At 36.9% G+C, this 14,198-nt stretch overlaps 1 protein-coding gene across 1 annotated transcript; it reads left to right on the plus strand.

Annotated features, from left to right (window-relative positions):
• The first annotated feature begins 467 nt into the window (after positions 1–467).
• On the plus strand, positions 468–6,779 carry LOC132755370 (uncharacterized). The gene is made up of 3 exons (XM_060746241.1): positions 468–527; positions 3,626–4,667; positions 4,750–6,779. Exons 1-3 carry the CDS (start codon positions 468–470, stop codon positions 6,777–6,779), a joined length of 3,132 nt encoding a protein of 1,043 aa, XP_060602224.1.
• The last annotated feature ends 7,419 nt before the right edge of the window (positions 6,780–14,198 follow it).

The raw sequence follows: 14,198 nt of genomic DNA on the forward strand, positions 1-14,198 counted from the left end.
AAAATCCTTAATGTGTGTGTGCGTGTGTGCGTGCACACGTGCATGCGTTTGTGAGTGTGAAAGGGAGAAAATCATGAGCGGGAAATTATAGACACGTAACGTGATATAATAAATTATATATATAATAAAGTTTAAAACGGCAGTCTACCATAAACCAGAACGAAATTGACATTGCGCGTTATATTACCCTTGTAAAAATACATTATGTTATTAAAAAAAAAAGTTTACATTTGTGCTGAATGATTTGTAACTTGTTTTTGTATCACACACACACACAAGCACGCACGCATGCACGCGCATGATTAAAACTGCTGTTGTAAATAGTAGGGTGGATACTAGTGCATGTAAATCAACAAAACCATGGTATGGTCAGGAATGTAGGGGAAAAAGATCTGTATACATGAAAGCAAGAATATAGACGTCTCAATTCCAATGGAAATTTAGAGTCTTTAAAAAGTGCAAGTAAAATGTACATACTAGAACTGTGTCCAAAGGACACGGATGCCCCCACTGACTACATATATATGGTAAATAGTGAAAAAAATCAACAAAGGGCCATAATTCTGTTAAATTTGGTCGCGGCAAAAATTTCTTCCTTTACTTCCATCTACACATTAAGGTTGTTTACCCTGCAAGTTTAAGCAAAATCTGCCAACCGGTTTAAGAGGAGTTGCGTTCACAAAATTTCTATATGGTATATAATGAAAAAATCAACAAAGGGCCATAATTCTGTTAAATTTGATCGCAGCAAAAATTCCTTCCTTTACTACCATCTACTCATTAAGGTTGTTCTTCCCTGGAAGTTTAAGCAAAATCTGCCATCCGGTTTAAGAGGAGTTGCGTTCACAAAATTTCTATATGGTATATAATGAAAAAATCAACAAAGGGCCATAATTCTGTTAAATTTGGTCGCAGCAAAAATTCCTTCCTTTACTACCATCTACACATTAAGATTGTTCATCCTTGGAAGTTTAAGCAAAATCTGCCATCCGGTTTAAGAGGAGTTGCGTTCACAAGATTTCGGGACGTACGGACAGACAGACGTACTTTGTGGGGGCATAAAAATGGAAATAAGATAAAAGGTTCATAAGTATAATAAAACCATTAATAATAAGTTCAGTTCAGAAATTTACGTCATTCAGACCCCTGAGCTTATTGGTCTTTACTGAATAAGTACTCGGGAGAAAGAAATAAAATCATGTCTAATATAAGTGCAGAGGCTTTTTATGAACATTTCAGTTGAATGAAAATAATGAGGGAGAGAATGTTGATTTTGACATCATCAATATGTCAGATTATAATTTTGAATTGAACTCCACAATAACTAACAGTGAAATATTGAATGCTATTAATGGTTTAAGTAATAATACATGACAATATATTGAATGAGTATATCAAGTAATCTAAAGATATTATGCTGCCTGTTTTAAATAAATAGTTTAATATCATTTTTGAATCAGCATGTGTCCCAAAAGTCTGGTGCAAAGGAGTTACTTTTCCTATTTATAACTAGAAATGTGTCCATAGGACACTGATGCCCCCACACGCCACTGTTCTGTCAATCTTATGACTCTAGGTCAAATATTTTTTAGACTACATGTGCCACAAGTTGAAAACTAAAAATCAACAAAGGGCCATAATTCTGTTAAATTTGGTCGCGGCAAAAATTCCTTCCTTTACTACCATCTACACATTAAGGTTGTTCATCCCTGGAAGTTTAAGCAAAATCTGCCATCCGGTTTAAGAGGAGTTGCGTTCACAAAATTTCTATATGGTATATAATGAAAAAATCAACAAAGGGCCATAATTCTGTTAAATTTGGTCACAGCAAAAATGCCTTCCTTTACTACCATCTACACATTAAGGTTGTTCTTCCCTGTAAGTTTAAGCAAAATCTGCCACCCGGTTTAAGAGGAGTTGCGTTCACAAAATTTCTACATAGTATATAGTGAAAAAATCAACAAAGGGCCATAATTCTCTTAAATTTGGTCGCAGCGAAAATTCTTTCCTTTACTACCATCTACACATTAAGGTTGTTCATCCCTGTAAGTTTAAGCAAAATCTTCCATCTGGTTTAAGAGGAGTTGCGTTCACAAGATTCCGGGACGTACGGACAGACAGACGTACGGACGGACGGAAATACGGAAGTTCTCACAGGACAGTAATTATGTGGCTCCTCTTTTGTTCTCTCTATTGTTCTTTTTAGCCACACAAAAGAAAATAGCCACATAAAAGCATTACGGAATGAATGACATCAAAGAGAAAGAACAGTTACCTATTGTCCCTCTAGCCACATAATTACTCTCCTGTGAGTGCGGACGGACAGACGGACGGACAAGTGCAACGCTATATGCTCCCACTTTGTGGGGGCATAAAAAAAAGGGTGATGTAAATAACCCAGACAACTACAGAGGAATCACTATTTTAAGTTGTTTAGGAAAATTATTCACAAGTATTCTTAATAACAGACTTAATACTTTTCTAGAAAATTCAGGATTATTATGTGAAGATAAGGCTGGTTTTCGTAAAGATGATGGAACGGTAGATCATATATTTACTTTGAAATTGTTAGTTGATTTTTATTTTAGTAAGAAAACAAATAGTAGTGTTCTAAAAAAGTTAACCATTAAACGCAAGAAAAAAGATTTATCATTCGGATAAAACTGATTAAATATAAAGTCTTGCGTGTGATTATCACGGCACTACCCATAACCGGGCCTTTATTACGCCGCCGTATGATAATCACACGCGTAGTTTCGCGTAATTATCCCACGGTCTTAACCAGAACAAAACCACTTTATAATTGTTAAAACTATTGAACACAGGTAAAATTTAAATTGTCATATTTGTTTTTAGTTTCATGGTTAACGTTGCTTGAATAATCAGTAACCCCGTGACCCTTAATATATATTAATATCCTTCGGTATTTATCGGAAATGTTCAATTTATAAAAAAGAATGGGGCAGTGTTTTAATTTTTAAGCATTTTTTATATTGGATGCTACATATTTATTAATAACTGTTAAATCACCATAATAACAGTCAGTGTTTTGACAAAAAAGTTAGGTAAGCATGTGACTTTAAAGGAACTCTGGCTATGAGAAACAGCTAGAATGTTGAATGTTGTGCGTTAATATTATCGTGATTGCCCATTATCCTTATCCGTATCATATGCATGTGCAAGTTGTAGTAACAGATTAGATAAATAATCTGTTCTGTTCATATTAAATGCAAGGCTTAAGTTCAGCCACACCCACTTAAAGTGTGATAAAACAAATCGCTTAAAAAATAGTATGCGAAATGTAAACGTTGGTTGTGTTAACCATTTACCATTTACCATTTGCATGGTAAATAAATGTACTATCTTTCTAAATTCAATTACTTCTATAATTTACATTAATCGGTCGTACCATTTTGATTTAATGGGTTGTGCAAGTTCTTCAATTATTACATTTTTATTACACTATACTGACTATAGAAAAATAAAAGTGGATAAAGATACGTAAATCCAAAAAGCGTACTGGTTAGAGAGCTCTGATTATGAAGGTCTCAGGCTATAAACATGGTTCTACAATTGTGCACAATTTTTGATAATGTTTTTACTTTCAGAATATATACTTTTATAGCATCTACAGCATGAGCAGCGCAAAGGTTCACACCTAAGTGAGACGCAGGAAGACTCCAGCCAGGATAATCACCATAGTGCTGAAGACATCCAAGCTCATGATGAAGGGGCTGACAGCCAGGATCCCAACTTGTCAGATCTGTTAGATGGACAAGCGAACAATACAGACTGCAACACCCAGCCACGTGATGAACCTAGTCAGCGACAACAACCCACTACAGAACGGAAGCCGCAAGTCAAGTGGCCTACACAGGGAGACAAAAAATCACGGGAGCTGTTTGATGGTGACCTTGATACTATACTCAGTGTAGCCCTCCAAGGCGAAGTAGACAGGAAAATACGCACACTCTCAGCTATCACATATGCAGTTGGGAAGGAAAGGTTTGGCATTCAAGAGAAGAAAGCCCCAAAGCCCTTCAAGACAAATCGCAGGGAGATGGAGATAAAACGCCTAAGAAGGGAACTGCGTTCATTAAGAAAGCAGTATAAAAGAGCGACTGAACAAGAGAAGTTTGGTCTCAGCGAGTTAAGGGACATCATCAGAAAGAAGCTAAAGAGCCTGACCACAGCTGAGAGGCTGAGGAAAGGCAGGAAGACAAGAGAGAGACAGAGAGCAGCGTTTATCTCCAACCCGCACAAGTTCTCCAAAACCCTGCTCAGTGATGAGAAGTCAGGAAGACTGACAAGCAGCAAAGAGGAAACTGAGGAGTACCTGAAAACAGCACACGCTGACTCCCAGAGAGATGATCCATTGGGGGAATGCTCGCAGATACGCCCAGTGGACCCACCTGCACATCCATTCACGTTGACTGAACCAACACTGAGAGAAGTTTGTGAGGTGGTGAGGAAGGCCCGATCAGGGTCAGCCCCAGGACCAAGTGGGATCCCTTATAAGGTCTACAAGAACTGCCCGAAGCTGTTGAAGAAACTGTGGTACCTCATCAAGATCGTCTGGCGTAAAGGAACAGTACCTGATTGCTGGAAGGAAGCAGAAGGATGCCTAACACCTCATCAGCCAGTTCCGAACAATATCCTTGCTGAGTGTAGAGGGCAAGATATTCTTCTCAATTGTCGCCAAGAGGATATCTGCCTTTGTGACAGAAAGTGATTATGTCAACACAGCAGTCCAGAAGGGTGGCATTCCAGGCTTTTCAGGATGTCTTGAACATACCGCAGCCCTAACACAGCTCATCAGAGAAGCTGGCGTCAACAACAGTGACCTCACAGTAGTTTGGTTAGACCTTGCCAACGCCTATGGATCTATTCCACACAAGGTGATTGAACATGCCATGGACCACTATTATATCCCAGACAAGATAAAGATGCTGATACGAAGCTACTACAGCAATGTTCGTCTTAGATTCAGCACTCCAGACTTTACCACTGACTGGATCAAGGTAGAAAGGGGTATAGTTACAGGATGCACAGTCTCAGTCATCTTGTTTGTCCTTGGAATGAATCTCATCTTGAAGGCAGCAGAACAGGAGACAAGGGGTCCCAAGATGACATCTGGCATAAGGATGCCCCCAACCAGAGGGTTTATGGACGATATAACCATAACAACAGAATCCCACATACAAGCAAGATGGATTCTTGGTGTTCTGGAAAAAACAGCATCCTGGGCAAGAATGAAGTTCAAGCCAAGAAAGTCAAGGTACCTTGTACTCAGGAAGGGGAAGATACTGCCACATGTGGACCTGAAGATTCAAGGCGAAGACATCCCGAGGATCATAGACAATCCTATCAAGTGCCTTGGGAAGTGGTTTGATGCTACCCTTAAGGACAAGGAAGCTATCAATCAGCTCCAGGTTAGTCTGAGCCAGAATCTGAAGACTATAGACAAGACAGGACTTCCAGGAAAGTTCAAGGTGTGGATCGACCAACACTCACTACTACCAAGGCTTAGCTGGCCCTTGATGCTGTACGAGGTCCCAACATCAACAGCAGAATCCCTAGAGCGTCAGATAAATAAGCACATTCGGAAGTGGTTTGGCCTTCCGCAATGTTTCACAAGCCTAGGTCTGTACACTGCAACAGGGGAACTCCAACTACCAGTCTCATCACTGGTCGAAGAGTTCAAGGTCTCCAAGGCTCGCTTACTAATGACACTTAAGGACTCTCCTGATGAATGCATTCGAGGAGCCGGTATCGAGCTAAGGACTGGTAGAAAGTGGTCAGTCAGCCAAGCAGTGGAGTCAGCAGAGTCACGCCTCAGACATGCTGACATTGTTGGTACCACAACTGTAGGGCACCTAGGCCTTGGAGTGGTTGAACGTCAGAGGTACTCAACATCATCCAGACAAGACAGAAGATCTATGATTCAGGCCGAAATTAGGAAGGGTGAAGAGGAGCGAAGAATGGCACAACTGGTACAGATGGGGAGTCAAGGAGCATCTACCAAGTGGAATCTACCAGAGAGAAAACTCAACTGGTCAGATATCTGGCAGATGGAGCCAGTTCGTATAAGCTTCCTTCTCCGCAGCGTGTATGATGTTCTACCGACACCAGTTAATCTCCATCGCTGGAAACTAATCGATGATCCATCGTGTACTCTATGTGGCAAGAGAGGAACACTGGAGCATGTTCTTAGTTCTTGCTCAACAGCGCTGTCACAAGGCAGGTACAGGTGGAGGCACGATAGAGTCTTGAGGCAGTTAGCAGACATCCTTGAGAGGGAAAGGAAGAAGCATAGACAACTCCCTCAGAAAGAGACAGGAATTTCATTTGTTCGCGAGGGCCAAGCTGGATCTACTGGAGCACAAAAGAGTGGGGTCCTGCAGTCATCAAAGACCTGGGAGATGAGAGTAGACCTGGAAAAGCGACTTGTTTTCCCAGAGGTGGTCCAGACAACTCTGCGACCAGACATAGTATTGTGGGCCCCCCAGGACAAGAAGATTGTGCTCATTGAACTGACGGTACCTTGGGAAGAGAGGTGTGACGAGGCCTACGAACGTAAATCAGCCAAGTACACCCAGTTAACTGAAGACTGTAGAAAGAAAGGATGGAAAGCCTGGCTTTTCCCAGTAGAAGTCGGGACCAGGGGCTTCCCAGCTAAGTCATTGTGGAAGATGCTGACCGAGATAGGAATAACTGGCCATCAGAGAAAGCAAGCCATCCGCTCAGTCAGTAGTGCAGCTGAAAAGGCATCTTGTTGATTGTGGCTCAGAAGAGATGAAAAGAGCTGGTCCTAACTGTCAACACACAGTGGTTTGATCCCCACTGTGGCCCCACCATATTAGAGTTTCCTACGTATAACGGGGCGAAACGTTCGATGAATGGCACCTACGCTGACGATGTTGACAGTTCATTTTGCAGTACATTACTGTATGAAAAACATAGCGTGTCACGTAACTTTTCATGTTCTTTTTCAAAATGTTTTGCACAATTTAAAGTTAAACTTATGTCAGTTAGGCAAAATTGAATGCTTTTGATTTTGAACTGTCATGGAACAGTTTGAATAGTATTATCAATTTATTCAGTTTGATACTCTGAATTCTATTCGCCACATATTTAACAATTTTGGCTCATTTGTACATTTGTATATTTTATTCCGTTGCCCATTTATCGCCCTAATCACAACTGTGTTGTCTTATACTCAACCTGTTGCATGCGAATTTTTCTATAAAATGTTCTCAAATGGAATTCACAACAACAACAAACAAAAAAGAAATGTAAAAAATGCATTTTTTTTTCAAGATGCTCCTGTGTGTTGTATAACAAAAGTGTGTGTAAAAAAGAAAGACAATTATTTGACACAATTCATTTTGGAAATTTTTTTTAAATTTATCAATTCTTGTATGTTTGGTGAAATATTAAACCATGCGTGCGATTATCACGGCTTTACTGTCGCAGGCGGTTTATACATTTTTCCGAGATCTTGTTTAACATCAAAACATTTTAAAAGTTTGCATAAACTTTTCAGTCATGTAGACACAAAATTGATTTCAAATAAAATTGTATTATACTATACATAATTCAAATATGTAATATAATTATGATAAAATTTAATTTCGTACACATGACCGTTGTTACTTCGGCGCGATATAATCAAACACGTGTACTATTATAATTTCTTATACAAATTATACATTTCGGAAATATACGTTGGTCTATCTGTGCACTTTTATTGATAACCATTATTCCATTATTTAATGTTATAACTTACCTTCAAACGATTCGACTTGTTAAGATAAAGTTATTCTAATTAAGGAAAAATGACACATCAATTATTGTCTATCTACATCCCTTACAAAACATAACAAACACGTATAGCTATTATTATTAATATTTAAAATCACAACTGTTTTTAACACTAAGTGAAAACACAATCAATATAACACATTAGAAAAGTAGGACAAAAACTTTTAAAAACTTGTGGCTTATTGTAGACCACACTGGCCACCAATGTCACAGGGTAGAATTAATAATACACTTCTGGCGTAGGTTCGTCAATTTAATATATAATACGAAGATAAAGCCTAAAAACATAAATACATGATTATAATACAAGTTAATTAAAACATACATAAAATACAACAATTGAACGATGTAAATAAGAATTATTTTAAGTAAATGAATTAAATGAAAATAATTTTACCACAGCGTCTCAATAAATAACTTAATAATAAGTTATTTCCAGAAATTCTATTAAATAAACTTAAAAAATTTATGTACTTAGTAAAATAGTATATCTTAACTCGTAAGAGAATAAAAACAAAGTAAAGTAAAGAAGGAAAGTTCGCGGGAATTTGGAAGAAAGGAAATGTTAAAACCAATCTAAAACTTTTTTTTAAAACTTTTTCATACAACGTACAAAACAATTGAACATACAAAAACAGTTCACAAAATTGCACAAAATACAAACATAGTTAAATTGTTTCGGCTGTTTCCGTGAATTTCCGCTAATAAACGTTCATTACGGAACCACCCGATACAATAAATAGCAAACAATAACAAACGCCACGAAAACAAACAATAATCAACGCATGCGCGAACATTAAGAATACTTTTCCCGCGACTAAATAACAAACAGTGCACGGCAAAATAAACAATTAACATAATAAATAAAACGACCCGTGACATTTATCAGAACATAATTATAATTTTTAATAACGAATGTTGTCATATTAAAACCTCTCGTGTGTTAGAAAATTAATGAATTCCCATAAAAGTTATACCATTAGATGCGGAATTCATTTTGCAATAAAATGGTATACAATTTAACTATTTTGGAGTTTATTTAAGACCGTACGTGTAATTCTAACAGCACTACCCCTAAACGTGTGATTACGTAATTATCACACGCGTGGTAGCGTGTAATTGGAGAGGTATTCAGACCTCTCCAGTGTTCAGACTGATTGCTGGCGGCATCCATTTTTGCGTATCTGATTGTAGTGAACGAATCTCATTTAAAGCCTAAAATCATTAGGAGCAGTCTACAAAAATTGTTTTTGAAATTTTGCTGTTACAAAACTAATTCCCATATGGGCCTAGTTGAAAAGAAAACTTAAAACTTGGCACTTACATGTACCTATAAAAAGATGATGTCCTATATAGCTGAATTGCATAAATGATGGTAAAATATGGGGAAAAAAGGAAACAAACAGATTGTCTCCCTTGGCTGAAACTCTATGTTCTCTCTCTATTTCAGACAGAAGGATTTGCATTAAGCATTTTATTTTTACATGATGTTCACTTTTTCTTAACGTAACCTCTAATTTTACCGTTGTTTTGTCAGCTGTTGTCGCGGCAGTAGCAGCAGCAGTACAAGAGTAGCAACAGGCACAACAAGAACAACAACAAATATACGCAATTATATGACGTTGTCTTTATAGAGTATTTTAGGTAGGGGTCAATATTTATAGATAAAATAGGGGATCATAATTTTATATTTAAGGGGGTCAGTATTTTATAGAAGGGGGTCCAGGGGTCATTATTCTATTAGGGTCACTTTACAACGTTACACCAGCGAGTAACAAGGAAAACTACGCAGGGGCGGATGGTTTTCTGGGGTGGCTGACATGTGGGTGGAAGATTTTGACAAAAATAATGCTACAGGCAAAAATAGCGCTTGTTTGAATATTGGGCCAGCATCTTGTTCATGAGACCATCTCATGTTATGAGTGGCAATGTACTTTGCTTATATATGTGTACACTAATTTGTAGACTGAGAAATTTTGAAATGTGGGGTTGAAAATGGTGTTATTTCCTTGACTTTCTAATGCTGTTTATGGTACCTTTTGGATGGTTTAACTATGCATAGGTTAGTGTTTGTTAGGGTCTTTTAAGTATTTAAGTAGAATTGCCCTGTTGTTTAATAGTAAGCATTTACATAGTAACAGCACACATACCAATGTATCTGCGACCGTTGTTAAAATTAATTTCAAACACTCTTGTGTTATTAAAGTGTTATTAAATAACTGCCTTTCTATTGTACAAAAAAAATTCAAACACATATATTAAATAAGATTTTTTTTCCATCAATGAATCCATTTTAGATTATGACCAAAGAGGTACGATTTAAATTTTATTAAAAAAATATAACTGACATAAAAAGTTAATAAAAGCAAATGACCAGTCATTTCATCTTTATAAAAATCTTAGTAAAACTAGTTATTAAAACGTGATTCCTTTTATATTATCTTTATTATTATAAAACTTGCCACCTTTCTTACAAATTTACAAATCATAATTTTCAATTTCTTAATTATAAGGCTACTACATGTATCTGTGACTATCTTTGGGCAGTAATAAACCAATTAATTATGCAGTTTAACATTGAAATCATTCAAGCATGTTGATAGATAAAGATCTCTGCTAAGCCCCCAGACAGGAGATTAACAACTGATCGAATGACAGCAATTAATGTTTTGATAAGGGAGTACACTACAGCCAATAAAGTTTGAAACTGACAAAAATATATTACAGCCCAGCTGGAAAACGTATCTTTGGGCCCAGCTGGGGGGCTGCAGCCCTGAAGCCCGGGCCTGAATCTGCCACTGCTACGTACGTTAATAATACAAAACTGTCACCCATACACGTGCCTGTGCTCATTTATATTATAATATTCCAACAATACTGATCTGGCACACAAGTTTGCATTTAACCTATAGTAAATTTTTAAGAGATATTAAAGGTTAATCTTAGCGAGGTCGGTAAAGGATTTTTCACTTCAAGAATATAAACGTAAACTCGTTGGTTCAAATCCTGGTTCAGCCACTTTTATTTCTTTTTAATTTTAAAATTGCCATTCTCTTAAAACCACGAGTATGGCCAATAAGACTGACACTGCCAGTGAAATCGGCTAGTCAATTTCTTACTATAAACTGTGCTTTTTTGGATTACTCATCAAAATAAACAAATAGAAATAAAATGTGGGTCATTGAACGTTATTGGATTTAATAAATTTAAAAACGATGATAATTTTCTTAAGTTTGTGAATACTTTTGATACTTTAAGTATATGTGAAACATGGAGAAAATTCAAAGGAGAATTCAGCAATTTTGTAAAATCATATACATGTATACACTTTGACTTTGTAAGAAAAATGAAAAATAATGCATTGAGGGGCAATGTTGGAATTAGCGTTTTCGTGAAATGTACTGTTCATTAACTTATACGAATAAAGCAAATCTTGATTTTTTTGAGAACTGTGTTGTACATGTTTGTAACTTTTCAAAATCATTTTTGATTGCAATGACATTATCATGTACTATCAAGTCCTGAAGGAAGTTCTTATTATAGTGATAGAGACGATAAAATCGGTATCAATGAAGTGTTAAGTCATTTTGAACAAATTATTTATGAATACCCTGACACCATGTTATTGTTTTATCAGGTGATCTTAATAGTCGATGTAATTTTTTTTATACTATCCCATATGACAACTTAATTTGGGGATACGGACTATAATGGTAGTACAGTCATGTTATAAACAAATCAGATAGCCTCGTATTATTATATACGGTGGTAGGGGGACAGAGGAATGTTGCATCTTTTCATTATCCCTTATGTACAGACTCAATCAAACCGAGTCTGCAATTTTCATGTTATTTTGATGTGATTAATGCTTCTGAGGGATGGCATTCTGTCCAGATTTTTTTTTATAGCTTCTGTGAAAATAGACCTTTACGAAAAGGTTAATCAGGACTAAAAATCGAAGTTGGAAAAGGGACATAACTGCATTAAATAATGTTTGGATCATCTGCCCTTTTGACATGGCGTCCTGTTATAACAATTAACAAGAGCCGATTTGAACCAGGTGATGCTCCACATATAGGTTTTGGACACAGAAAAGTACACCTCTTGTAGCTTTAGAGTTCAAAGTGCAATAATTCCAAAATTAGGCAAGGTAGAGTTTCTGTTCTTTGCACTGCACTTCTACTTAATAAGATCTATCTACCGACTTAGTTTCTTGTTGATACTTCTTGTAATTTCACAGTTATGTCCCGGACAAAGTTCAGTGTAAAATTTAACAAGAGGGCCATGATGGCCCTGAAGTCGCTCACCTGTATATAGGACCCCAGAGTGGGGCCAGTTTAAACCCCAGGGCTTTTATTTGAACAAACTTGGTAGACACCTATTACAAGATGTTTCATGCTAAACATCTAAGGACTAGCTCGTTGAGTTTAAAAAAAAAAATGATTTTGTAAGTTTTAACTATACACATATAGTTCAAAGCAATGACACCCCTAGGGCAAGGCCAGTTTTGCCCCCAGGGCTTTTTTTAAAACAAACTTTGAACACTCACTAGAAGATGTTTCATGCTTAATATCTAAACTCTAGCTATTTGGTTTTTTTTTTCAAAGAAGATTTTTAAGTTTTTGCTATACACATATAAGGAAAATCAATGTCCCCCAGGGCAGGGCCAATTTTGACCCTAGGGCTTTTATTTGAACAAACTGTGAAGACACTAACTGGAAGATGTTTCATGCTTAATATCTTAACTCTAGCTATTTGAGTTTTTTCAAAGAAGATTTTTTATTTTTTTGCTATACACATAAATAAAATCAATGACCCCCGGGGCAGGGCCAATTTTGACCCCAGGGCTCTTATTTGAACAAATTTGGTAGACACCCATTAGAACATGTTTCATGCTAAATATCTTAGCTCTAGCTCTTTGGGTTCTTTAAAAGAAGATTTTTATAAGTTTTTACTATATGCATAAAGGGAAAATCAATAACCCTTTGGGGCGGGGCAAATTTTGACCCCAGGGCTTTTATTTGAACAAACTTGTAGACACTAATTAGAAGATGTTTCATGCTAAATATCTTAGCTCTAGTTCTTTGGGTTCTTTAAAAGAAGATTTTATAAGTTTTTACTATATGCATATAGGGAAAATCAATGACCCCCTGGTGCCGAGCCAATTTTGACCCCAGGGCTTTTATTTGAACAAACTTGGTAGACACCCATTAGAAGATGGTTCATGCTAAATATCTTAGCTCTAGCTTTTTGGGTTCTTTAAAAGAAGATATTTTAAGTTTTTATTATATGCATATAGGGAAAAACAATTAATGACCCCCCGGGGCGGGGCCAATTTTGACCCCAGGGCTTTTATTTGAACAAACTTGATAAGACACTCACTAGAAGATGTTTCATGCCAAATATCTAAGCACTACCTCTTTGGGTTTTTTAAAAGAAGATATTTTAAGTTTTTTCTATTGGTTGACATGGCAACAGAGTTCTGCATGGAATTTAATTCTTTGATCATTTTTAAAGGTGACCATGTTTGATGATAATTGAGTCGAAAATGTGACCACTAGAATGTTAACAAGGTTTTTCAATATTTGGGCGGTGTGACCTAGTTTTTCATCCAAGATGACCCATGTTCGAACTTGACTTAGAAATCATCAAAACAAACTTTCAGACCAATTTACAGGATATTTGGATCAAAACAGTAGCCACTAGAGTGTTAACAAGATTTTTCTATTTTTAGCTCCTGTGACCTACTTTTTCATCCGAGATGACCAATGTTCAAACTCATCCAAGCTATCAACTAGACAAACATCCTGACCAAGTTTGATGATGATTGAGGCAAAATTGTGACCGCTAGAGTGTTAACAAGGTTTTTCTATTTTTAGCTCTTGTGACCTAGTTTTTCATCCGAGATGACCTATGTTCGAACTCATCCGAGCTATCAAATAGATAAGCATCCTGACCAAGTTTGATGATGATTGAGGCAAAATTGTGACCGCTGGAGTGTTAACAAGGTTTTTCTATTTTTAGCCCCGGTGACCTACTTTTTCATCCGAGATGACCCATGTTCGAACTCATCCAAGCTATCACCTAGACAAACATCCTGACCAAGTTTGATGATGATTGAGGCAAAATTGTGACCGCTAGAGTGTTAACAAGGTTTTTCTATTTTTAGCTCTTGTGACCTAGTTTTTCATCCGAGATGACCCATGTTCGAACTTATCCTAGCTATCAACTAGATAAGCATCCTGACCAAGTTTGATGATGATTGAGGCAAAAATGTGACCGCTGGAGTGTTAACAAGGTTTTTCTATTTTTAGCTCCGGTGACCTACTTTTTCATCCGAGATGACCCATGTTCGAACTCATCCGGGCTATCAC

This window comes from Ruditapes philippinarum, unplaced genomic scaffold, assembly GCF_026571515.1.
Source record: "Ruditapes philippinarum isolate M1 unplaced genomic scaffold, ASM2657151v2 ctg183_1_1_1_1, whole genome shotgun sequence".
NCBI lineage: Eukaryota > Metazoa > Mollusca > Bivalvia > Venerida > Veneridae > Ruditapes > Ruditapes philippinarum.